The sequence below is a fragment of the Diaphorina citri genome, unplaced genomic scaffold, assembly GCF_000475195.1.
Source record: "Diaphorina citri unplaced genomic scaffold, Diaci psyllid genome assembly version 1.1 scaffold1755, whole genome shotgun sequence".
In the NCBI taxonomy this organism is placed as follows: Eukaryota; Metazoa; Arthropoda; class Insecta; order Hemiptera; family Psyllidae; genus Diaphorina; species Diaphorina citri.
In genome coordinates, this window is record NW_007379181.1 from 36,701 (window position 1) to 64,361 (window position 27,661).

Genomic DNA, 27,661 nt, shown 5'->3' on the forward strand with positions numbered 1-27,661 from the left:
TATCCAGCTAACTCTTAAAACAGGAAACGGGTTATGGGTGGAATATAAGAGAGCGGAGCAGTGTATTTTTGGAGCGGTTCCTAAGAATCAGCTGTAGTTGATTTTGGGCACCCCGTACAAAGGAAAAGGAAAATGCTGACATCTTAAAATTATGTAATAGTTGTTCTTGTGAGAGTATATGTAGACTACCAGCTATCCAGCTAACTCTTAAAACAGGAAACGGGTTATGGGTGGAATATAAGAGAGCGGAGCGGTGTATTTTTGGAGCGGTTCCTAAGAATCAGCTGTAGTTGATTTTGGGCACCCCGTACAAAGGAAAAGGAAAATGCTGACATCTTAAATACTTATTTTTCTTCGTATTTTTTTTTTTTCTGTCTGATGTGTAAAAAAAAGCTAAATATGTATTTGAGTTTTTCTTTCTCCCACACTAGGAAAAACCCATTTGCCCGATTTCCCATCTCCCTCTCTCTTTCCCTCCCTCCCTCTCTCTCTCTCTTCTCTCTCTCTCTCTCTTTCCTTCTCTCTCTCTCTCTCTCTCTCTCTCTCTCTCTCTCTCTTCGTCTTCTCTCTATTTTTTCTCCAACAGACAGAGAACAAAAGAGAGGAAAAAACTCAATCATGTTTGAAATTGGATTTTCTGTTTGAAAAACAAAATCGTACGCATAATGTTATGAAAAATACATTTCTCCTCCTCCTCCTTCTCCTCCTCCTATTTCTCTCCCCTGATATTACACCTTTGAATACAGAGTACTAAACTTAATTATTGGTACCTCTCTTTGATATTGTTGTTCCAGATCGAATCAACAAACTCAATTTGTTCGTATTATGTAACGATAATGGTCATACCTGGTGGTAGTATATTATTATTTCAGGTATTATATCTAAGAGCTTATAGTACAAAAAAATCACCTAATCACCAGATCTTGCTGATCTTGAATTATTTGCTTATTTTGATCATAACGATTGCAATACCGTTGTTCTGACAATTACAGATATTGACATCAAAGAGGCATTTGACAGTTCGAAGAGGGGCTTGAAAATGAAGCCACAACTGAATATCAAGGTGCAAAATTTTAGATGCATACTATGCATGTATTGCACGATTATAACATGATAATTTTATTTATTATGTAGTTGTAGATATGAAGACTTTAGATCTATATATAATTATATATATTATGTAGATTAATTCCAGAAGTGGGTAGGTAGATAGTACATATATATGTAGAGATCTCTTTTATTTTAAAGTTTCACCCTCAGGTTGTCCTCGAGGTTACTGAGTATACTCACATGTGAGTACTCCTATACTTAATATACCTTCCTCATATATCTGTACATTACCTACTTACACATCATGGTATGGAAAACTTTCCCCTGGTTTTCTTTTGCATCTAAATCCTCACCAGCACAAACTTAAAGCTGGTGGTTTTTCCAACTGCATGCATTTATTTACCAAACGGTATATACTTGGCGTTTCTATTCATATCCACTTGTACCTGCAGTTCTTGAATAGAGGTAGGAAAAAATATTTCCTAAGTGCTCAGGATTTTTGAAGTTGAATCTTGCATGTTATGTAATGGAATTTTATATCAACTTGTGCACTGTCTAATGCACAGAGGTAAATATCTACACGTAGCAAAAAAAAAGTTGTGGCACCAAAGTCCCCGGTAAGAATTTTCTTTACATAAGAAACACTTGTGACTTTTGGAGAAATGCACTGGAGATTATAGCTGTGATCTGTGGCAATGGGACTATAGTTAGGACAAAGTCAGGAGTGTCAGGACACATAGGCAGAAAATTCGGAACATTGTTAACAAGAACGATGGGCTGTCATTTGAGTATTCAAGATCTTTTTCCTCTTTTGTAAGTTTTTTTTTTTAATATTAAAACGTTGCTAACGTCCCAAATGGTTCTCTCCCCAAACAAACTGTTAACCCATTTATCTTGGTTATTGTTCTTCATCCATGTACGAGCAAGTAGTAAAGCAATGAGTGAGCAGTGTTACAAAACGACACGTCTCAAAATGATTCATGAATATCAGAGTCACTCATTTTGAAAGGGTTTTGTAGGAAAAGCCTGTCATCTATTTTCCGACTTCACGAGAATATGAAACATGAAATTTTCACGAGAAATGAGTGAAGGGATAGGGATGATGGTAGTAGCTAAATTTTTCACAAACAAAATACCTTTGTGACAAAACGTCAGGGCCTTGTATTAATTATACCTACTTACTTTGTATTTTGTAAAATTAATTAACTTTGTAAGTTGTATAAGCACACGAAGATCGACTTTTTCCCCCCAAAACTTTGTGAGGAAAATGTATAAGAGGGAGGCAAATAGTGTGAACATGGTGAGGAAAATTCCGAGGGAGCTACAGAGAATGTAAATAATTAGTTTTCAACCTTCAGGGGACATCTTTTCATCAGCAGCTTATAATACACTGGATATACCTACATAGTTTATAGATAGATAGTCTGTCGAGGATAACCCATATTAATTTTTTATTACAGGTCAAAATTACTTTCAGTCCCTATTGAGTAATAATTACTACCTTGTAGGTATCAGGAGTGAGGGTAGGTTACTAATTCCAAGTTTGACATAGGTCAACCAGGCTAGTGTGATATTACAAGGATGACTCTTCTTACCTATCTATAAATTAAATACATTGGTAGAGTATGTACATAATTAGGTGTGTACTTGCTACGCGTCTTAGGCCCAATACAGACTGGATGATTCTATCTTGTACACTGTCGGAAAGTGTCTTATCAATGCCGAGGATAGGCTTTATAAATGTCCGGAAAATAATAAAGAAACAAGAAGTCTGACGAAAGTAAGAGTGATTTTTCCAGAGAAACTAAAGAAAATCCAATTTAGTAAGAGAAAAGAAAGGAAAGGTTTGAGTTGAACTCGGAATACTTTGACCTCAAGAAGATGGGACGAACTTAAGAGCTGCGGTTTCCATCTTCATCTTTTCCGACCACCCGAAACTTTTCAAGCGCCTTGTTCTCACGTCTCCCAGGAAGAAAATGGACGTGTCAGAAAATTTTATAGCCCACGCTGCCAGCGGCTATATTACAGCAAAAAACCCTGGCTAATTCTTCATGGAAATAATTTCCTGTCCTGTCCCGCCCTACCTTGCGTTTCATTTCCTAAATGTATTTCCACCACCTCCATCATCAGCCCGGGATCCGGAATCCCAAGTCCCACAACACACACACACATTTGTAATAAATAATTTTAGATTTAATTTCAATTTCCATATATTAAAATATTACAACATTATACGGACTTGTGAATCCATCGAGTACCCGACAAAACGGACCATTGGAGGTAAATCGTAACCCAGGAGGGATTTCGGAATTTATTGTAAATTTATGTAGATTGTGTAACAAATGAGAAGTTCTTGATGAAATAGACTTCAGGACTAGAAAATATAGGGGGAAAGTTCCTTTAAAATTACGACAGAAAAATATCTCTTACCTGTCCACGTAACCACCTTCGCTGCGGGCTATTTTGTTGCCCATATCACTGAACACGAATATTCTCGAGCTGCCCCGATACCATTTGATGCTATGAAATTCGCCACATCTCTCCACGCTCACTTCACACGGCAGCTGAATGTTATCTCCCACCAACCCGGACAAGTCTTTGAACTGTTGTACACCTGAAAACAACCAAGACAAGAGAAAAGTTGTAGACTATATTATACTAAACTGATTCTACAAAACCGTGATCCCAGGGAACCGAGATCCTGAGATCCTTTGACGCCACAAAAGCTCAAAGAAACACGCCTTCACGAAAACATACAGCTTTCAAAAAATGAAAAAAATCAAAACAGACTGACAGATTTTCCATCAAGAAAGCCTAGTGCATTATTAGAGTTAATAAAATATATTAGGTAGAGAAAAAAACCTAATGAAAAGAAAGAGGGAAGGAAAAAGGAAGGAGGGAAAAAAACGCAATTTAGCGCGTCGTTAATATTAAGAAGTGAGCGCCATTAATCAAAATGAATTTCCCTCCGATATATTGCCTGACGTTCTACCTACTGTCAATTAATCAAAACTTGCGTTACAGTAATGACGACCATACAGTTTTGCCGTCGTCAGCAAAAAAGATCAAGCTGACCTCGTGACCCATCTAAATTAGTTTTCTGTGTTTTATCCTGACCATGCTGTCAGTATCGTTAGTGTGTGATGTGGGGGGGAAATATCTCCGACCAAGGATACTGCTGTCAAAACTTCCACGTTACCTACCAACTAATTGAATTTCTGTCGTTTCTTTATCATTCGAACCAATACCAGTCTATTCTTTTCCTTCTTGATATAGGAGGAAGTTAACGGTGAAGTATTTCACAGGTTACTGGTCCATAGTTTTATTTCTACTGTTTTACCTTACTTTGGAGCAAACGTACTATATGGACTGGACGCATTGAAGTAATACCTAATAACTTTAGATCAGACATATTGTACTTGAAGCTTCAAGACATAGTAAATAGTCAGGAAAGCTGGAAAGCATGGAAAGTCATATATTATCACAACGCTTATTCAAACACACCTGCCGAGACGTCGAGTCACCCAATTTCTCTTCCTTTCATTCCGTCTTCCATTTTACCTTACTTTGAAGAAAACGTACTATGGACTGGACGCATAGAAGTAATAATAACTTTAGATTAAACATATTGCAAGCTTCAAGACATAGCAAATAGTGAGGAAAGCTGGAAAGCACGGAAAGTCATATATTATCACAACGCTTATTCAAACACACCTGCCGAGACGTCGAGTCACCCAATTTCTCTTCCTTTCATTCCGTCTTCCTACTTCATTATCTATCCCTTCTTCGTCTTCCTTTTCTTCATATTCCGCTTTCTTCTTCTTCCTTTTTCGCCTTTGTCAGATGATGACTTGCTGGAAAATTGTTCCTTTTGTCATCCATATAATCATATGGCACCCCCAGTTTAAGGAACTGAGAAAGTTCAAATCTTGTGAAAAGGTTTCTCCGTCGGCAAAATTCATTTATCATTTTTCACCCACACGAGTCTCGTGTCAAATGATATTATGGAAATTTAACGCGCGCCTTCCTGGCAAGTTTTGCTTTCGGGCGCAATTAACACCCACACGAGTCTCGTGTCAAATGATATTATGGAAATTTAACGCGCGCCTTCCTGGCAAGTTTTGCTTTCGGGCGCAATTAATTTCCCGTGAGTCTTTCGTAGTATACCATCATCAGTTGGAAAACAGTGTTTGTGACCATTAGCTACTGCAGAGGTGTCAAATCGACTATGTACCTAAATAAGCAAAGAAAACGGTTTAGAAACGAGCTGATCAGCTTTACATATATGTAAGTACCTATACAACACAAGGTACCTAATACACGTGGTCATTATCAGTTGGTACAAAACAGTGTTTGTGACCATTAGCTACTGCAGAGGTGTCAAATCCACTATGTACCTAAATATGCAAAGAAAACGGTTTAGAAACGAGCTGATCAGCTTTACATATATGTAAGTACCTATACAACACAAGGTACCTAATACACGTGGTCATGCTTATACCCGGTAGAAGGGGTTTGAAAAAACAATATTTGACAGACGTCATAAGAGAAAGTTCTAACATGTCCAAAGTCCATTATCTTGCACTTGCTGTATACTTCCGTATGTAAGTACCTAGATACCACCTCTTCAACTTTCCTCTCATTTTTTTCAATTACAAATTGAGATGAAAATCCCCATTGTTGATCTTGACAGTTCAGGAGGAAAGGAAAGGTTTTTGTTTCTTTTCTTCCAAAGTTGAACAAGAACTCGCTAGGGATCAATACAATATATTCAAAAGATAAAAAGCAATGTTTAGACTTGCAAAGGTCTCTTTCGTTTCTTTTCACTTTATATTATTTTGTAATTCTTTACATTTTTAAGGCCTAGCAAGAAAAGTAAAAAAAGCTGAAGAAATCCTTTTTATTTATTATTTTTTATTTTTATTTTTTGCCAAGGAAAAGTTCTTTTCGGAACTTTTTTCTCCCTACTCCATGTTGTTTTACATTTTTCTCTCTTGTACATTTGGGCTTACTAGTCTCTTGACGATTGAAAATTCATATTTCATGTCTTCACTCCCCTCTCCTACTTGCTTGTATTCATTGGTTCACCGATGGTTATTCGGGTTTTGAGTAGTTTCCTGGGTATTGTGTATTGTTTCAGACAGTAAAACACGGTACTTATAATCTGATGGTTGGCTAGCATTTCTCTTGATATTCTTTTCTGGGTGCCTACATACCTATATCTGCTCCGAATTTTGGCTATCATTGAGGCTATTTATCTTGCCTTCGTTTATTAAACTGGAAACTCTCATTGAAATATGGAGTCACATTGTGCCGATAGACAGTAAAATAGTCAGACGACAAAGCAAAAACTGAAACCAAATCCCGCTGCAAAAACCAAATCTGAATAGCGGGAAAAATTACGACGACCATTCGAATAACGAGCTTTGCATGACTGTCCAAATTTTCCATTGATATTGTTCACAATGAGAGAATGGGAGGATGCTCTGGTCGTTTTCGTTTCCTACAGAAGCACTAAATATGCCAAACAAAAACAACCCCCTGTAGCTTTTTAGATTAAATTTTCCGGCATAATTTATTGGAAAATGCAGCAGGCCATTTGGAAATCTGAAATATTTTTTTATGATTTTAATGAGAAAACGCCGCATTTGATATTTTTATTTGAACTTGATGTCCCCATTCTGGAAACATAAATACCCTTCTGGATTATTAATATTCATATTTGGAGATTGGGTAGATACATAGGTAGGTATGTCAATTGACAAAATTAAAACTGCAGCATTTTCTGTGCAAACAATTTCAGATGCCATCTTCAGGTTACTGCTTCTGCATTAATTTGTTTTCTCTGCAATTTATATAATACTTTTTTACTAGAACAACAAGAACCCTCTGTCTGCCAACTATGCTAATTTAGTAGCAATAAATCCTTTCTAAAGATCATTCAATTTAATGGTGAGAAGGAGAAAAATAAATCAGGAAAAATGAGATTTTAAAGTTTCCCTCCACTTTGAATATACAAACTGACAATATCTCCCAGAGGACGTTTTTCTCTTCCTTCTCATGAAACGGAACAAAAAGGAGAAGAAGAGAGAAAGGAGAAAGAATGATAATGTTGATAGAAAGAGACAGAATAAGAGCATTTCATTTGTTACGGTTTAGGAAATGAATAACTAGCTGAAGAGATTTCGAGCATTGTGTTGGCTTTTATGTTGGAACTGTATAATGAATGCAAGTTTGTGTGTGTGTTCATATGAGAGCCAATATTTATTCAGACACAAGCTTTCCTGAAATGCATACCGGACGAGACTAGACTACCTCAGAGTGAACTCAAGTTATATTATGCTGGATGGATTCTGGGGAAAATATCTTGCAGTATGCATGAAGCTTTCCCAGCTTTTTTTCCTGTCCGTTGACAATACGAAACGCATACAAACTAGAAAAAAACTTGAAACAACCCAAACAAATAAAAACCTACCTAGTACAAAAAATATGATAATTAATACTTGCAAAGCACTAGTCAGGATTTTGTTGAGTGTGGAGGAATATTGCCCATGCCCAATCACCCAAGGTTATTCCCACTTACATTTCACTCGAACACGTGGCATACTGAAATATAAATACAACTAAATTGCAGATATACCTATTATGACCTATAAACAACAATAATTCACAGCTAAAGTTTGAACAAATGATAGCAAAACCAAACATGAAACCACAGAGAAATCAGAAACCATGTACGGTATTTTGGAAATCAAATTCCTTGAATACATAGGGCTTATAGTTATATTATTACTTTTATTTTTCTATATTCCCTACTCAAATTGTACTTCACTGTATGTGCATTGTGCATCCCCTTCACTTCAACACAAAAGTTTATTCACAAAAAAAGTGTTCTTTCATCAGAAATGATAATGAAAATGTTTCTGTAAGCAAATTTAGAACTCAGATAATACACATAGATACCGGAGGAGGATCAAAGAATACGGACGGATACCAAACGTTGATACGAAGTCCAATAGAATGATGTGATAACTGCACTCAAGAGTGACCTTTGTATTGGACAAAGTCTCTAGTGAAATGGCAAAGTCACAAGAAGCAAATGTCTCCTGATCACCTAATAAGGCCAACCACTCACTATCAGGTAGACCTGACAAGCGGACCTGATCAGATGTACCTGTCAGGTAGACTTGATCAGGCGACTGGCCTGACGTATCAGGCTATCGAGTAAATGAGACGCCACCACTGACTTATCAGGTTGTATAGCTGATAGCAATGGGGGAAATGGAGTAACTAGAGAGACTAGAGGAAAGCCACGAAAGCTAATGCGGAAAATTGTTTACTCTTTTATTTTGTTTTCTATTTCCCCAAATCTCCAGCATGATGTGAGGGAACCAATATTCTCTTCTTGCCGATCTGATGAGAGGTATATGTACTTACAATCATTTTTTGATTTTACTCAGAGAGAGAGAGAGAGAGAGAGAGAGAGAGAGAGAGAGAGAGAGAGAGAGAGAGAGAACTACATAAAAGAGAAATACAAACCACACTCAGGAAAAAGGGCCATGATTCTAGGAGAAATAGCTAATAATAGTACAGACTATAGAGAGAGTATAGAGTCATATCATCCCTACCACATTCATTTCACAAGACTCTATCAGGTAATAAAAAATACCTGGAAAGCATGTCGGAACAATTCAAAGCGAGAAACAAAAGATGCACCAAGGATTAGTCAAGTATTCCAAGCAAAAGCCTCGTACTGCGCGTACCTCATGACCTATTTCATTTTCAAATTTGAAAAGGTAACTTTCTGCGCTTCAAAAAAATTTAATTATCCACACCGAACCGTGCTGCTTATATCTGTTCCTAATTAATCTGGTAAACCCTCTCTCCATTTATGCTACTTGTTCTATGAGGAAGATAATCCTTCAATAAAACGCGCCAAGGATACAATCTGTAATCTATACCTATACCATCTACAATTCGTACATCCTACAAGGATGTACTTGACTGAAAATTTCTGCTTGAAATAATCAAAATGGTTGAGATTGTGGTATAAGCTTTAAGGTCAGACACTATCTCAGCTAACGAGGTAAGTATTAGGAAAGTGACCGCACCCTTCCTCAACAAAATATTCCTCTAAGGTACAGTACCAATCTTTTAGCTTTTGTGTGCAGTTTGTATCATCTCAATCACAAAGAGCAAACAGCCGTTTTATTTGATGTACATAGGTATTATGTATTTTTGATACCTGATTTATGGAAGCTTGAAAGTTGACTTTAACAATAGAAACGCTGCTTATAGGACTGATGTGAAACTAGAGCCAGCTGGCACAGCACACAATGCGACAGGAATTAAAATCATAACCACAAGACCGTCACGCAGACTTGAAAAACATGAAGAAAGGCCCACTTCATGTCTAGTCTTCGCTTACTGAGCTAGCAATACCTTCTTTGGAAGATTACACCGCATGAATAAATATGTCATCAATTGTTTGAAAACAGAGCGCATTAGTTATCAGATTTTACACTAGGTACTATTCATATTCAAGGAAAAAGGAAAGTAGCAGTTTCTGCTGGCCTTTGTCTTTCAGAATTCTGAGAAAACAAACATTGAGAAAGGAGCAGCACCCGTTTCTTTGCTGAAATATGTGAGAAAAACTTGGCAGGAGCACTTAAAACACCATTTTGTTTTATTTTCTGCTTGAACTATAAACACAAACCTAATTCAAACATCACTCGATGAAGCACGTACCGGACTTTCGTTTTAGATATCGATCTACAGTGTAGCTTTAGCTTGTTAGGTGTAATGTAAAGCTAGTTTAGTATTACTTTTGAAGCTAGGCTATATGTCTATGTCCAGAATAAGTTCACAGCAACATGCGCTATGCCGGCAAGATGTTCCAACAGTGCCAAAATAAATGCTTGCCACAAACTCCAAAATTCAAATCCTCATACAGTAGGTGTTAAATGCTATGACTTGACTTGGAGCAGAAGCAAATCAACAATCAAGTGAAGATGCTCCTTATCCCTTCGGTCTTATTGAAAATACATCCTTTCTCTCTGAAGTCTCATACAAATTTCTTAGAAAAGGTGATACGTACACCTGTTGACAAAATCCTCCTTTTGTTGGTCAATGCTGACCGGTAACAAGGAATGTTAAACAACAGTCCAATCATAGTCACCCGCTATATTTGACTGACTGTACAAACAATGAACAGATACATAGTAAGCTCTCCCCCCCATTCCCTCACTCCCTCCCTCTCCTCCTAATATATCCCCCTTTTTTGGTCTCTCTCTCCCTCTCTTTCTCTCTCCACCAATCCCTCTTTTCCTCTCTCCTTCCCTCTCCCTTTTCCATTCATCAGAATCTGAGAGTTCGCCATTGTTCGAGAGAGCAGAATTTTATTTATTTTGACCTCGCTCTCCTCCTAATATATCCCCCTTTTTTGGTCTCTCTCTCCCTCTCTTTCTCTCTCCACCAAACCCTTTTTTCCTCTCTCCTTCCCTCTCCCTTTTCCATTCATCAGAATCTGAGAGTTCGCCATTGTTCGAGAGAGCAGAATTTTATTTATTTTGAGCAGCAGACACGGCAGCAGGCGGAGCATTGAAACTGGAAAAGTTCGTCCCGATAACAAAAGTTTTGCCTGGGTTGAAACAATACACAGGTCTTGAGGAGAGAGCTTGTACTCTCAATGCTGAATGCACTAGAGCTGAGAGCGGAGGGCGGGAGTGTTTCCCCTCGTCTGATTATGAAATTAATTCCCAAGTTTCAATTCACTCTTTTGCTTGGTCAGGAGTAGAGAGCCCAGAAAGAGAAGAGACGAGGAGAGAAGAAAGGGGAGTACAGAAAGAGAAGGGAAAAGGAAAGAAGAAATGGAAAGGGAGAGAAGGACAGAAAGAGAAGGTAGAAGAGAAAAGAAAGGGGAGAGATGATTAAAGAAAATCAGTACCTACCTAATTTGTTTAATATTCAGTTTATTATTATTCTCGATTTGATTTTTCGATTTGACTTTCATGTAATGTTTTAAAATCAAGACTAGAGCCCGTTCTCCCTTTATTCTCAATATAAGGTTTAAGTCACCCATCCATTTATTGGCCTTGCTCGGCGTAGGAAGAAAGGGGAGAGATGGAGGGACATGAAACAAGCTAGGTCGGTCCCTCCTGGAATTTTTTAGCCCGTAGTTTATTCGATCGTGATTAAAGAAAATCAGTACCTACCTAATTTGTTTAATATTCAGTTTATTATTATTCTTGATTTAATTTTTGGATTTTACTTTCATGTAATGATTTAAAATCAAGACTAGAGCCCAGCCCGTTCTCCCTTTATTCCCAATATAAGGTTTAAGTCACCCATCCATTTATTGGCCTTGCTTGGCGTAGCTTAACATAGGTGACGCCGTTAACACAGGTGACGCTAAAACCGGTCTTAAATTATCGACTGAAGTGTTATCTAAAACTTTCTCGCTTTGAGTTCATAGGTCGTCGTGACAAATTTCAAGATCAGAGCTCAGCTTAACATATGTAGGTGACTGAAGTGTTATCTAAAACTTTCTCGCTTTGAGTTCATAGGTCAACGCGACAAATTTCAAGATCAGAGCTCATTTGTGTGAGAAAATGTGAAAAAAATCCCCCCAAAACCAGTTTTTTTTTTTTTTTTTTTTTTTGGCACCACCACTGTCGTGTTCCTGGTAGAAAGACCTTTAATTTGATATATAGGTCGACTAGGTTTGGATAAGTCCTTCTATGGAGTCAGACACACAGACAGACACACGGACGACACCGAAGCGAATACACTAGTCCGTCCCTTATGCCTTTTATTATTACTATTGTAATTTAATAAAGGAAGGACGGGCTAAAAACAATGGTGATTTATTTGTTTTCAAATCAAAAAGCATGTGGACTAATGAGCTCCCAGCAAAAACCTTACTCAACGTTACCATCTTTAGGTATTTATACTCGGAAAATGTGACACCCAACTGTATTCCAGTAATCTTTGCTGATAGAAAAAGTACGATCACTCGTTTCTATCTCCAGAAATCTTCTAGTTGATTCGTTCTTGTTTTTTCAAGATGAAGAGAATGGTCAATGCACTGGTGCTCTGTCTTGTCTTCTGTCTGGTCAGTAATGGTGTTTTAGTTTCGTAAGTTATATTATTATAGGAAAAGATTAGAGCGGACAAGTGGACAATAGCAATCAACTGGTCACACTAATACCTGACCAGGTTACCACGTGACCTGTAAGATTAGAACGGACAGAGAAGGTAGGAAAAGATTAGAACGGACAATAGCAATCAACTGGTCACACTAATACCTGACCAAGTAGCCTCGTGACCTGTAAGATTAGAACGGACAGAGAAGGTAGGAAAAGATTAGAACGGACAAGTGGACAATAGCAATCAACTGGTCACACTAATACCTGACCAAGTAGCCACGTGACCTGTAAGATTAGAACGGACAGAGAAGGTAGGAAAAGATTAGAACGGACAATAGCAATCAACTGGTCACACTAATACCTGACCAAGTAGCCTCGTGACCTGTAAGATTAGAACGGACAGACAAGGTAGGAAAAGATTAGAACGGACAAGTGGACAATAACAATCAACTGGTCACACTAATACCTGACCAAGTAGCCTCGTGACCTGTAAGATTAAAACGGACAGACAAGGTAGGAAAAGATTAGAACGGACAAGTGGACAATAGCAATCAACTGGTCACACTAATACCTGACCAAGTAGCCTCGTGACCTGTAAGATTAGAACAGACAGACAAGGTAGGAAAAGATTAGAACGGACAAGTGGACAATAACAATCAACTGGTCACACTAATACCTGACCAAGTAGCCTCGTGACCTGTAAGATTAGAACAGACAGACAAGGTAGGAAAAGATTAGAACGGACAAGTGGACAATAGCAATCAACTGGTCACACTAATACCTGACCAAGTAGCCTCGTGACCTGTAAGATTAGAACAGACAGACAAGGTAGGAAAAGATTAGAACGGACAAGTGGACAATAACAATCAACTGGTCACACTAATACCTGACCAAGTAGCCTCGTGACCTGTAAGATTAGAACAGACAGACAAGGTAGGAAAAGATTAGAACGGACAAGTGGACAATAACAATCAACTGGTCACACTAATACCTGACCAAGTAGCCTCGTGACCTGTAAGATTAGAACGGACAGACAAGGTAGAGAAGAGATGAAGAGATAGAGGAACTGACCAAATTACCCTCTAGCTAGCTGGCAGTTTTCAAAAGGTTCTCTCTGCTTTTAAAGAACAAGCACAAGTTCTCAGGATGGTTGACTGAGGTTCAGGACGACCCAATTAAACATGGCTAGAGACCATCACCCCGGTGTATGGCAGAAAAAAAGAAAAGATATCCTTTCTTTATTCTGCCATCATCATTCGGCTACAGCTGAAGCCGCTACTACAACAGCCAAATTGAACTTTCTTTCTCAAGAGAATTATTACCCCGGAGGTCTGAAAGTCCCGAAATCCAAGAGAGGGCAATGACAAGATAGGAGCAAACCAGCCGTTCCGAGGTCGAACCTTATCTGTTTAGGATAAGTTTGCCCCGGGCGGGAATCGAACCCACGACTGCACGACTTAATGCTTACAAAACAGAGGTGCTACCCTCCAAGCTAACTGAGTTGGCGAACCATTTTCAACTGTTCATTAGAGATGTGAACAATTCTGAGATCTATTAATATCCAAATGAAACATTCTAACAACTAGAGCAAGGGCAAATTTGTGACTCTGTTGCAAAACAGACGGCAAAAAGAACCAAGGAGGAGAAGCTTTTCCCGGATCTACAACTTGAAAACCTGAATCAACAAGGCTACGCAGAATTGTGGTAGAACGGATAAGCACATAAATATTTTGTATACAACAAATAAATTTTAATTTATTTTATGTTGAAATATCGGTTTATGCTTTCTTTAATGGGACTACCAGGTCCCGACCTTTTTTTTTTATTTTTTATTAGAGTACACACTCGAGCTTTGGGTGGGTATATTCTTTCGTGTTAGTTGATGGATAACACATGAAGGAGCTAATTATTCCAAGGTTTGTTTTGTTCAAAACAACAAAACAAACCTTGGAGTAATTAAGTACACATCTGCAAATCAAGAAGGAATTGTTTGACGCATTTTAACTCCAAACTATCATGTTTACAATTCATTTGTCATTTATGTAGATCACTTCAAAAACATTAATATTGTTTGAACACATTTCCTTTTGAAATAATCATAGTAGATTTTTTTCTTTCTTCTTTTCCCTCTCATACGTAGGTACATGAAAACAAACTGGGCCCGTCCCTCCGGGAATTTTTTAGCCCGTAGTTTATTCGATCGTGATTAGAGAAAATCAGTATTTATGTACCTAGGTACCTAATTTGTTTAATATTCAGTTTATTATTATTATTGATTTGATTTTTCGATTTTACTTTCATGTAATGATTTAAAATCAAGACTAGAGCCCGTTCTCCCTTTATTCCCAATATAAGGTTTAAGTCACCCATCCATTTATTGGCCTTTCTCGGCGTACGTTAACACAGGTGACGCTAAAACCGGTCTTAAATTATCGACTGAAGTGTTATCTAAAACTTTCTCGCTTTGAGTTCATAGGTCGCCGCGACAAATTTCAAGATCAGAGCTCATTTGTGTGAGAAAATGTGAAAAAAATCCCCCCAAAACCAGTTTTTTTTTTTTTTTTGGCACCACCACTGTCGTGTTCCTGGTAGAAAGACCTTTAATTTGATATATAGGTCGACTAGGTTTGGATAAGTCCTTCTATGGAGTCAGACACACAGACAGACACACGGACGACACCGAAGCGAATACACTAGTCCGTCCCTTATGCCTTTTATTATTACTATTGTAATTTAATAAAGGAAGGACGGGCTAAAAACAATGGTGATTTATTTGTTTTCAAATCAAAAAGCATGTGGACTAATGAGCTCCCAGCAAAAACCTTACTCAACGTTACCATCTTTAGGTATTTATACTCGGAAAATGTGACACCCAACTGTATTCCAGTAATCTTTGCTGATAGAAAAGTACGATCACTCGTTTCTATCTCCAGAAATCTTCTAGTTGATTCGTTCTTGTTTTTTCGAGATGAAGAGAATGGTCAATGCACTGGTGCTCTGTCTTGTCTTCTGTCTGGTCAGCAATGGTGTTTTAGTTTCGTAAGTTATATTATTTATATTTATCTGATTTTCTGTTATTTTTGTTTATTCATCAGTGCGGTTTTACTGCCCCTGCAAAGTGTAGCAGTGGAGCAAATTTGGGTGTGGCTTTTATCTGAATTGATGTTCTTCAATCAAATCAATTAACACTAGGTTCACACTGCACAGTTGTTTACTGCGACGTTTTTTAAGTGTCCCGTTTTTTTACTGGGACAGATTTTATTTTTCAAGTGGCGCATGCATTTAAATTGATGTGTTCACATTAACCAACGTTTACTGTCGAACAGTAAAAAAACCGTCGAACAGTAATTTCAGTAAAAAACCGTTGATAATTCAGTGGCGCTTGTAATTGAATGAGCGTGTTCACACTTGAACGTTCTGAACGTTGTCCGTCCGCTTTTTTTCTTGTCTCAAATTTCTGTTAACTTCCAGAAGTTACTACCTATCTGTTAAACTCGGAAGCCATGTGTTTTAAGTATATGCGCCATTATTAATATTATCTTTTATATGTGTATTTTTAGCGCTTTTCGAGCTGACTACAATCTGGGAATCTCGGCTAAGAATTTCCCAAAAAAATAATAATTTTGAGAGTTTTGATTATTTTGAAATAAAATTGTTTTTTGATAGGTACCTAATCGTGAAATATTTAAAAAAATAATTCAGATAAAAATAAAAATATTATACATATTCTTATTTTTATCTGAATTATTTTGAAAGTTTTTATTACTAGGTAAAACTTTTAAATACCTACTTTAGATCTATAATTTACGAACTGGACAACATGAGTATGAGTAATATGAGTATTCATTTTGACAATGAAAAACGTTTTTTTACTGTCTAGTGTGAACTCAACGGAACGGAACAGTTTTTTACTGTCCAACAGTAAAAAAACGTCGCCGTTTTTTTTACTGTGCAGTGTGAACCTAGTGTGGGTTTCAAGTTGCAAAAAATATTACGTAGATGTACCTAAAAAATGTTAACTTCCAGAAGTTACTACCTATCTGTTAAACTCGGAAGCCATGTGTTTTGAGTATATGCGCCATTATTAATATTATCTTTTATATGTGTATTTTTAGCGCTTTTCGAGCTGACTACAATCTGGGAATCTCGGCTAAGAAAAACCTCCAAGGAACCCCTCTCAACATGTTGCCTACTCCCTTGGAAGGTGCCGCTGTTCAAGGTTCTGCTACTGTGAACATTCCACCTGTATTGAATAAAGACACATTGACGGAAACTAAAGCGTCAATTGTGAACCGTGGGTATATTGGAGTTGGAGAGAACGGGAACTAAAGCGTCAATTGTGAACTCTGGGTATATTAAAGAGAACTGATCATTCCAATTCTGAGCTTCTCTGCATGAGCAGAAACCAAAATTTTATCCTTAGCAATGGTTATAGTTTTTGGGAAGTGTAAAATCTCTTTAATAATTACTACCTACGAGTAGATAGGTAGTATAGGTATCTACATAACCAAAAATGAAATAAATTTCCTCTTTCAGAAATGAAGATTTATCTCGATCTTTTTCTTGATGACAGGTAGTTTTAAGATCTCTAAAATCTCTTTAATAATTACTACCTACCTAGGAGTAGATAGGTAGTATAGGTACATAACCAAAAATGAAATAAATTTCCTCTTTCACAAATGAAGATTTATCTCGATCTTTTTCTTGATGACAGGTAGTTTTAAGATCTTTTCAGATGGAACCAATGGGGCCTATTAGAATAGAATAGAATGTACCCTGCTTATACTATCAGAGGGAGAGAGATAGATAGAATGAGAAAAGAGACCGAAAACAAACAGACTAAACAAGTTAACATTTTAAATAAAATTTTAAAAGACAATTGAGATTCGACATTCAACTAAGGAGTTGAACTCCAGCGCTCGTAGAGCCAACACCTCTCTCGCGATCTTGGTCTGACGATGGGAATCTGAGTATTCCCGAAAGCTCACCAAACTTTTTTTAGTTGAATGTCGAATCTCAATTTTATTATAATTTGTGAAGACTCTTTTCTAAATAATTATTTCAATAATTATTTGCATTTATTAACATAAATACTTTCCAAGTCGGAGTCTGGCGTCGTATAGGAGAGAAAAATGAAGCTCGCCATTTTTATTTCGTAGCAATGAAACAACTGATACATTAGACTCCTGTGGTCTGTGTCGTAACATGCCCACCCGTTAGTCTGTCCATCAGATGGACGATAAGAGACACAATACCTACCTCCCATTTTGATGTCTGAAAAAAGGCGTCTGAAATTAGGTAGGTGAATCAGAATAAGAGACCGTTTAAAAGCCTGCAATTTGCTAATTGATCCAAAGATATCCAAAAAAAGTTAATTATTTTGAGTTTACCCAAGATAGACAAGCACAAATTCTCAGACACGAGCCCAAAAAACTGATCTTATTTTGTCTCACACTACCTTAAAATTCCGAATGTACACGCATAATACCTACGCATACTCTCAACAAGCGGGCGTCTGAAATTAGGTAGGTGAATCAGAATAAGAGACCATTTAAAAGCCTGGAATTTGCTAATTGATCCAAAGATTTTCAAAAAAAGTTAATTATTTTGAGTTTACCCAACATAGACAAACACAAATTCTCAGACACAAGCCCAAAAAACTGATCTTATTTTGTCTCACACTACCTTAAAATTCCGAATGTACACGCATTTGTACCAACCACAATCTCCAAAAAAAATAATAATAATTATGAAGGACACTAAAGGGTAGGAAATGTAAAAAACCAGCGCCCTGTGCGTAGTAGACGGTGGAAAAGAGACTCAGTGAACATTAAGACTCAGAAAAAGGGCCATGATTCTAGGAGAAATAGCTAATAATAGTACAGACTATAGAGAGTATAGAGTCATATCATCCCTACCACATTCATTTCACAAGACTCTATCAGGTAATAAAAATACCTGGAAAGCATGTCGGAACATTCAAAGCGAGAAACAAAAGAATGCACCAAGGATAGTCAAGTATTCCAGCAAAAGCACGTCGTACTGCGCGTACCTCATGACCTATTTTCATTTTCAAATTTGAAAGAACTTTCTGCGCTTCAAAAAAATTTAATTATCCACACCGAACCGTGCCTCATGACCTATTTTCATTTTCAAATTTGAAAGAACTTTCTGCGCTTCAAAAAAATTTAATTATCCACACCGAACCGTGCTGCTTATATCTGTTCTAATTAATCTGGTAAACCCTCTCTCCATTATGCTACTTTGTTCTATAGGAAGATAATTCCTTCAATAAACGCGCCAAGGATACAATCTGTATAATCTATACCTATACCATCTACAATTCTACATCTACAAGGATGTACTTGTACTTGGAGAATTTCTGCTTGAAATAATCAAATGGTGTGAGATTGTGGACCAAGGATTCAATCTGTAATCTATACCATCTACAATTTCTACATCTACAAGGATGTACTTGTACTTGGAGAATTTCTGCTTGAAATAATCAAATGGTGTGAGATTGTGGGTATAAGCTTTAAGTCAACACTATCTCAGCTTAACGAGGTAAGTATTAGAAAGTGACCGCACCCTTCCTCAACAAATATTCCTCTAGGTACAGTACCAATTTTTAGCTTTGTTTGCAGTTTGTATCATCTCAATATCACAAGAGCAAACAGCCGTTTTATTGATGTACATAGGTATTATGTATTGTACCTCTCCCTCCCACTCTCTTGTTCGTTTCCTCTGACACTCCCGCCCTCTCAATCCCCTTTGCTGACGTCATCATAGGGATCAAAGTCATCATTTCCTTCACATTTCATTTTTCCAGAACGCTCCTATGACGTAATATCCTGTCAATGATACATGGCACCCCTCACAAAGATTTCGAAATTTTGAATTCCAGTTTGGATAGAGGGAACTGTAACTGCTAAGGTCTTATCGATCTGAAATCGAGACGAGAAGGACGACAGGATAGGAGAAAGCCAGCCGTTCCGAGAACGAACATTATCCGTTCAGGGACGAACATTATCCCCTGGCGGGAATCGCACCCACGGCCTAGCGCTTTCAAGGCAGACGCAACCAACCAAGCAAACTAGGCTGGCACCCTGGGAGTTAAAGGGCTTATAATTCTGTGGAAAACTCCGATGTCCAGTTTTCTTGATGACTAAACTAAATACAGGACTAAATGTTTTCGCCTTTCGGTCTTAATTGGTGTTTTTTCATCAGAAATGATAATGAAAATGTTTCTGTAAGCAAATTTAGAACTCAGATACACATAGATACCGGAGGAGGATCAAAGAATACGGACGGATACCAAACGTTGATACGAAGTCCAATAGAATGATGTGATAACTGCAGGGGAAAGTTATGTGTCGACTTGCTGAACTGCTATGCCTTTGACTCTTAAGATACTGCAATGGCAACCTCTGCCTTTGTAATTCTCTATAAGAGTGTGAGATACATACTCTGCTACTTTGGGAAAGTTATGTGTCGACTTGCTGAACTGCTATGCCTTTGACTCTTAAGATACTGCAATGGCAACCTCTGCCTTTGTAATTCTCTATCTCTCCGTCGCTTCTTTCAACTCTCTTTCTCTCTCACTCTCTCTCTCTCTCTCTCCCTCCCACTCTCTTGTTGGTTTCCTCTGACACTCCCGCCCTCTCAGTCCCCTTTACTGACGTCATCATAGGGATCAAAGTCATCACTTCATTCACATTTCATTTTTCCAGAGATGACGTAATATCCTGTCAATGAATGATACATGGCACCTCTCACAAAGATTTCGAAACTTTGAATTCCAGTTTGGATAGAGGGAACTGTAACTGCTAAGGTCTTATCGATCTGAAATCGAAGAGAGAAGGACGACAGGATAGGAGAAAGCCAGCCGTTCCGAGAACGAACATTATCCGTTCAGGATAAAATCCGCCCCGGGCGGCAATCACATCCACGGCCTAGCGCTTACAAGGGAGACAGGATAGGAGAAAGCCAGCCGTTCCGAGAACGAACATTATCCGTTCAGGAACGAACATTATCCCCTGGCGGAAATCGCACCCACGACCTAGCGCTTTCAAGGCAGACGCGCAACAAACCAAGCTAACTAGGCTGGCACCCTGGGAGTTAAAGGGCTGATAATTCTGTGGAAAACTCCGATGTCCAGTTTTCTTGATGACTAAACTAAATACAGGACTAAATGTTTTCGCCTTTCGGTCTTAATTGAATTATTGCCTCTTCCATTCTGGTGTTAAGGATGAGTCCGAATATTTCCTTTAGTGTAATTGGAGTCACACGTGGGGATTCGAACCTCACTTCCCCAGGCAAGGGAGTTAGATGAGGTTCGTGATGGTTCGTTTGACATACCTAGTTAGAATTTCTTGCTCAGGGCTCATATTAGGTACATGCTTCTGAGAAAGTGCTTCATTAGTAGTAACTAAGCTCACAGAGGCCCAAAAATTCCAAGAATGGGTATACTTTTGCTTGTCACACGTGGGGATTCGAACCTCACTTCCCCAGGCAAGGCAGTTAGATGAGGTTCGTGATGGTTCGTTTGACATACCTAGTTAGAATTTCTTGCTCAGGGCTCATATTAGGTACATGCTTCTGAGAAAAAATATATTAGATGGAACCCGAAAATAAATTTCTTGCTCAATGTACACCGTTTAGCGTAGGGAGTTTTCCTTTTCTGTGATATACTTGCAATTTATTTTCCTTGGGAAATTTTCCTCCGAAAGCATTTTCTTTCCCTTTTGAAATTTGGACAAAATTCTTTCATCAAATTGTTTTCCTGACCGTTCTCTTATCTTCGTACCTTGCACCTACATATCTCCAAACATTTCTACCTTACACACAATGTTCTTGGTACACTTTTTCTCTTCTTTTCTTATCCTCTTTTCCTCTTAACCACAGCAAGCCATAAATTTCTTGTGATCAATGGCCGTAAAATAAGTGGAATTCTTTCTATTGTCATTCCCGTTTACTTTTTATTATTCTTTATCTTTCCCTTTCTCTGCTTCTTTGTCAGATAAAAATATTTTATTGATTTTTCTTCTACTTTCCTCTATAGGTAAGTATAATAAAGGCACTCAAGATTTCTTCCTTTTCCATTAGAAAAAGAGTTTCTTTATCCTTATACATACTACACATATCTCTTTTCGATGTCATTACACATATGTACATAACTCACAATACTGTAACAATCTATAACATTGACCTGGATAACAGATGTTCCTGAGCAACATTTCTGTCCAAAGAATCTTTATTGTACATAACTCACAATACTGTAACAATCTATAACATTGACCTGGATAACAGATGTTCCTGAGCAACATTTCTGTCCAAAGAATCTTTAATCACTAGTGTGCATTGAACTTAGGTCTCTGAGCATTGAACTTAGGTCATCGAAAAACAAATAAAATCAATTTAGGACATAGTGAGTCATAATTTCCCTCAATCCAAGTTTCATTCATAATTAGAAAAAAAGTTCACGTAACTCCAACTCTGAGCATTGAACTTAGGTCATCGAAAAACAAATAAAATCATTTGCAAATAAAATCAATTTAGGACATAGTGAGTCATAATTTCCCTCAATCCAAGTTTCATTAATAATTAGAAAAAAAGTTCACGTAACTCCAATAAATCATTGGACCCAATAAAGCAGAATTATGAGTATTAGGAAGAATTCGCTCCGAAGAATAAAGTGCTCTGTAGAACTAAATTGCACCCCTTCTGCCATTTTAAAATTTTCATTTAATCCAAATTTAATGAGTGAAATGGTAATTATGATAAGGGAAGGGGACCTTAAGTGCAATGAGTGCCATAGTAATGAATGTAGAGCTGAACATATAAAAATAATTCTCTTGAATTATGAAATTGAAATTAGTTTTTCTCCGCGATTACAAGATAAAGCCTTCAGGGGTGACTAAAGTGGATTTCGCATTTATGAGGATTAAGGCTGTTATAGAAAGTTTAACTTTGTTCTGAATTTTATACGTACTCTATTCCTGGATTTCCTGTGGCCTTGTATTAGTGGACAGTATAATTTGTCATTTAGAACGTCGATGAAACAGTCGCCTGAATGTGAACCTATAATCCTATCTATTGAGAAAGGAAAAAAAAATCTTCTTCAAGTAAACAACACTTGTGTATTTTTTTAACGGGAGTACCCACCTATCTATCCGTGAATTGGGGATACCCTGGATACTTGGATTGTGTCTACTCAGACTATTCCTAGGTTGTATCCCCATCCTGAATTTTGAGGACACCCTTGAAATCTTTTTACCTTGAGGACATGTTACATTATTACAGTTAGGTAAGACAAAAACCTACATTGGTTAAACCACTTGAACGTTTTGCAAAAAAGTTACCTTTAACCACTGGCCTACGTCTGAGAAACACTGGGCCACGCTATTTGAATGTAAATTGCAAGAAAAAGGGCAAAAATGCTTGAATGTAAAACTTGTACAAGAGAGGGTTCAAAACTTTTACATTTTTTTTTTCCTCTTCTTTTTTTTCCTGAAGTGTTCATTCCAAGGAGTCAAAATAATTGGTACAATATATTAGAGCGAAAAATGAAACAGGGTCTCCTTGGAGCTCTATTTTCAGTATTTTGCCGTTTTAAACTTGGCGGAGCGCTAGCATTGGCTCTTCTTCATGAAATCGAATGCAATAAATAGGTACCGAAGTATTAAGAGTGTCGGCCAAAGCCCAGGAGAGTTTTCAATCGCTCATTCTCTCTAACGTAAAATATAGGGGTAATTGTTTGGGTAAAAAAAAGCATGGCTTTATGCCCAGACTTAAGGCTTGGAAGTATATTAGAGTATTTCAAACGTAATAAATTTATTCTGAAGTTCTCGCCTTAAACTTTTTCAATTTTAATACCGGCGTTAATATTAGTACCTACCATGCATTAGAACTTTTCAGCGCTTTTTTTGTGACCTAGTTTAAATTTTATGACGGGGGTCCCCAGAGATATGCCAAGTATAATGAACTTACCTAAGCGACAATAGAAAGATTTTGAATAGATAGAATTCTACTATGTATTCAAACGGAAATTAAGTACGTAAAATGAAACCTTCACAAAATTTATGGAATGGTGTCGAGTATGGGAATATTGTTTTTTTTTTTTTTTTTTTTTTTTTTTTTTCCCTTTTTTTCTTTTTTTTTTTTTCTTGTGACCTAGTTTAAATTTTATGACGGGGGTCCCCAGATATTCCTAAGCGACAATAGAAAGATTTTGAATAGATAGAATTCTACTATGTATTCAAACGGAAATTAAGTATACGTAAAATGAAACCTTCACTTGGTACCTTCACAAAATTTATGGAATGGTGTCGAGTATGGCAAATTTTTTTTTTTTTTTTTTTTTTTTTTCCTTTTTGGAATGGTGTCGAGTATGGCAAATTTTTTTTTTTTTTTTTTTTTCTTACCGTTATTGGTATTATTTCAGCCCTCAGTTAGGGGCACTTTATCATCGACCATTTCTTCATTCCTTTTGGAAACTAATTATAAACTTTGGCTCCATTATAATATAATTGAGAAAAACTTTTTAGTTTGTCCTAAAAAATTGATAACGGAATTAAGGGAAATTTCTTGGCATATAGAAGGAACATGAGAGGAAAAGGAAGGAAGAGGGGGAGGTCAGATTAGCTATAGATTTAGATCTAAAGAGCTTTAGTAGGAAAGAAAGTTTTCAGTACAACCTTTGAAGATTTTTTTTTAGGTCAGATTGTTTGTTCTTCTTTTTATCAGTTAGGTACTCGTGTTCACAAAAAAATCAAAATTCTTTGTCCAAGTTGTTCTTGAAACTATGGAATCAATTTCTTTGTTCAGGGGCCAAAAGCCGCTTCAACTATTTCGTACAATTCCTACGTATGTATCTAAACTTACTCGAAAACAGTTCGAAATGGCAGAATTTAGAAATTCTTTCAAAAGACAACAAAGTTATCTTCCTACGTCGAGAAGTTCAAGGCAAAATACGTACAAACGAGATACGAGCAAGAGAACGAAAAAATACAGGGCTGGAAAAGTGGAAAGGGGTGAGAAATTGAAAGACAAGGTAAAGAGAAATGGCAAAGGAGACAGAATAGAAACGTGTGAGACATGAGAGAGATATGCCAAGTATAATGAACTTAATTTTCTAGCCCTGTCCTGTCCAAAAGGGAGGGGTAGGGATATGATAGAAGAGTGGGGGTAAGAATTTGAAGGGGAAGAACCGGTGAGCAGTATTATTAGGACAAGGGTCAGAGAGGGGAAAGAATAGGGGCCGAGGGCGGGATGAAAATATCGAGAGTGTAGGAGTAGAATTAGCGAGAGGTATGATCCGGGCAGAGATAGAGGTAGAATCGGCGAGGGCTAAGGGTCAGGGGACACCTTTATATATCCCGCACTTATGATAGTCACGTACTGATACCCATCATTTTTGTGTCCTCGAAATTGAATTACTTTAAACTTTTCGTCCTGAAGAAGAAAAGGAAGAAGGAGGAGGAAGAGGAAGAAATATCATTAAATTGTATTGTAGTAATTTAATAAATTGCAGAGGAAGAAATATTTTTTCGTCCAAACCTCCCCTCACTTCCCCCTCTTTCCACCCACTCAGAAGTTCTGTCATTGTTTTCCCACCTCCCTGTCCATCTCTCCCTTATCCAGACGAAAAGTATATCTCTCCTTCTCCCTCTCTCTCTCCCTTTCCCTCTCTCTCGTCGATATATTGTCCACCCTCCCAATATCTTCATTATTTCGACACATATCAGTAGTATAGACAGGACAAACATCATTTTTGTTAGAGCGTGTGACATATTGTTTGTTACCCTACCATCATGTCAGTAAAAGAGAAGAGCTCAGCAGACTTCCGAAGAAAACGTTCTTATGTTCTGTGCAAGAGTTATATACCTACAGGAAGAGGGGAAAGGGGAAGAGACACGAGGAAAAAATAGAGTCCTTTTGTGTTATTTTCAAATTGAAATCCCATCACTGGAAAATCACTGACAGGACTGCACTGGACAAGGTGAATCTATCTGTTAGATTTACACTAATTTACAGTTATTCCCATGTTCAATTTGGATAAATTACCCTAAAGAGCGTAAAACAACTATTTATCCCACTGTCAAAAAGTGGTGAAACGGTATGAGGATTCAGTCACCTGCCCTATTTCGAAGGTAATTCTCAAAAAAGAAACATTATGAACTCTTACCGTTTCTGTGGATTCAGAAACATTATGAACTCTGTGTTGAAACCTAACTCAAGAGGCGATTTTTTTCCATGCCTGAACTGCGGAAAGTGATAAGCCCACCCCTGTCAGACCACCCTGTACACAAATCAAATACCTACTCGATAGTTCATACAGTTCACATATTTTTCAAAAACTTATTTGATTGAGTGCTGCTATGTGAGTATGTGTGGGGGCAAGATGAAATGGATATGCCCTTGCCTTCAAAACCCTCCAAGTTGAAATCACTCCAAAAATTTTATGATGATGGATGTCAAAAAAATCGTAAAAAAGCTCAAACTTTTGAAAATAATATCTCCCCTCCACCTCACTCTATAAGAACTGATGCGTGTAACTAATATATTATAGCTATACAAAATTATTATGATAGGCCTAATGTATTTTGTACCCTATAGGTTTGATAGATTGAATATAACCTATAATGGTAAGTTAGTTCAGTTATCGAAATAATATTTTTCCAAGTTGAGTAATATACCTAGCTTATGTTTACGTTCTTTCGGGATTAGAATCCGTTTTACTTTTCAAAGTCACTTTGTAATCCTATCTGGTAAAAAACCTCTTAGGTTAAGTCATCTGGTAAAAACCTCCTAGGTTAATTCGCTAACTCTCACAACACAGAAAAACAAAGACCCATTTTACCACAATTCCTGCGAAAGATCTATCTTTCATTTGACATAGCATAGACAGGCACGGGTCAAAATACTCAGAGGTCCTATTAAAGTAACCATTGACTTCATTCCCTCCATCCAGTAGATAAAGAATGAGTAGGTATATTTATCAAATCACTAGCTATGCCTCCATCATGGATATTGACTTCATTCCCTCCATCCAGTAGATAAAGAATGAGTAGGTATATTTATCAAATCACTAGCTATGCCTCCATCATGGATCGATGCGGACATATTTTCGATTTCCAATGGTTAAAATGCTTTTCCTAGCCTAGGAAAAGCATTGGACTTCATCGATATCCCTTTCCAGAATTCAAAAGCATCGTAATTGAGATACGAATGACAGAGCACGGACTCGATCCCCCGATACCGACCTTTGTAATCCTCTTGGAGCGGCTGCAAGGCTGTGATAATGGAAATAATGACACGGGTGTAAATTGCTCCCTATGTGATTAGAATCAGGCCTGGAGAAGTGTATGATTGTGTATGGGGCTGATAAGGGAACCCTTCCTTCACTGAAGGGATGGAAATCAGGGATATGTAGGTACCTATCTACCTATACGTCCACTGCCACTACCCATAAGTATGAACTCTATTCCTGGATTTCCTGTGGCCTTGTACTAGTGGACAGTATAATTTGTCATTTAGAACGTCGATGAAACAGTCGCCTGAATGTGAACCTATAATCCTATCTATTGAGAAAGGAAAAGGTAACTAGTTTATGAGACAACTGAAATTCAAGCAGAATAAGGCCATGGATAAATAACACACAAATAGGTATGTCTTGTCCCGATAAGATTATCTAATCTGCAGATCATTTGGAAAACTTTAGGTCACAAGGAAGACAAGATATTTCTGATGATTTTCAAATGTTACACATTCAAGGGAAGTTTCAATGCTGGCTTCGTAATACGCTGGTCCAAGAAGGGGGATAACCTGGCATTCACATTACCCTGTATAGAAAAACTGTATACATTTTTATAAGAGGGGGAGACCCAGAGAGAGAAGCTTATGAAGCAATTATTTTCATATGTAAGTACTGAGAGGAGTAAGGTATGGGGTCATAATTTCTATGCACATAGCAGACTCGAACCTGTATGGGTGAGAAAGAGGGAGCAGAATCTTGTGAAGAATGAGGAAATATGAGGATATCCTATACATGCTAACGACCAATATGTGCTACGAGCACAATATACTCTGACGTCACAAGCAAGGGGCCTAAAACATAATGACCAAGTCAACCGAATTTTTAAAATTACCTTTATTAATTACCTCTTTGCTATCTTACACTTTATGACATGGATATCGGTATGTAAAGAATTTGTAGAAATCTTGAAAAATCAGTAAAAAATGTAGGCATTAAGAACTGATCATTCCAATTCTGAGCTTCTCTGCATGAGCAGAAACCAAAATTTTATCCTTAGCAATCGTTATAGTTTTTGGGAAGTGTAAAATCTCTTTAATAATTACTACCTACGAGTAGATAGGTAGTATAGGTACATAACCAAAAATGAAATAAATTTCCTCTTTCAGAAATGAAGATTTATCTCGATCTTTTTCTTGATGACAGGTAG

At 37.4% G+C, this 27,661-nt stretch overlaps 1 protein-coding gene and 1 long non-coding RNA gene across 6 annotated transcripts; both read left to right on the top strand.

Annotated features, from left to right (window-relative positions):
- Positions 1-12,015: 12,015 nt before the first annotated feature.
- LOC113470700 lies at positions 12,016-27,629 on the top strand. Of its 5 annotated transcripts, none has more exons than XM_026829336.1 (4): positions 12,016-12,186; positions 16,313-16,505; positions 23,825-23,830; positions 27,452-27,629. In XM_026829336.1, exons 1-4 carry the CDS (start codon positions 12,116-12,118, stop codon positions 27,455-27,457), a joined length of 276 nt encoding a protein of 91 aa, XP_026685137.1. In that variant the 5' UTR covers positions 12,016-12,115; the 3' UTR covers positions 27,458-27,629. The 5 variants fall into 5 exon arrangements, with proteins under 5 accessions (XP_026685137.1, XP_026685135.1, XP_026685139.1 ...); XM_026829335.1 differs by lacking the exon at positions 12,016-12,186 and adding an exon at positions 15,067-15,236 and having other exon boundaries at positions 27,452-27,627; XM_026829337.1 differs by lacking the exons at positions 12,016-12,186; positions 23,825-23,830; positions 27,452-27,629 and adding exons at positions 15,065-15,236; positions 16,557-16,667 and having other exon boundaries at positions 16,313-16,507.
- LOC113470701 lies at positions 12,208-13,559 on the top strand. The gene is made up of 2 exons (XR_003393663.1): positions 12,208-12,605; positions 13,236-13,559. It is a non-coding gene; the product is annotated as an uncharacterized LOC113470701 (long non-coding RNA).
- Positions 27,630-27,661: the final 32 nt, after the last annotated feature.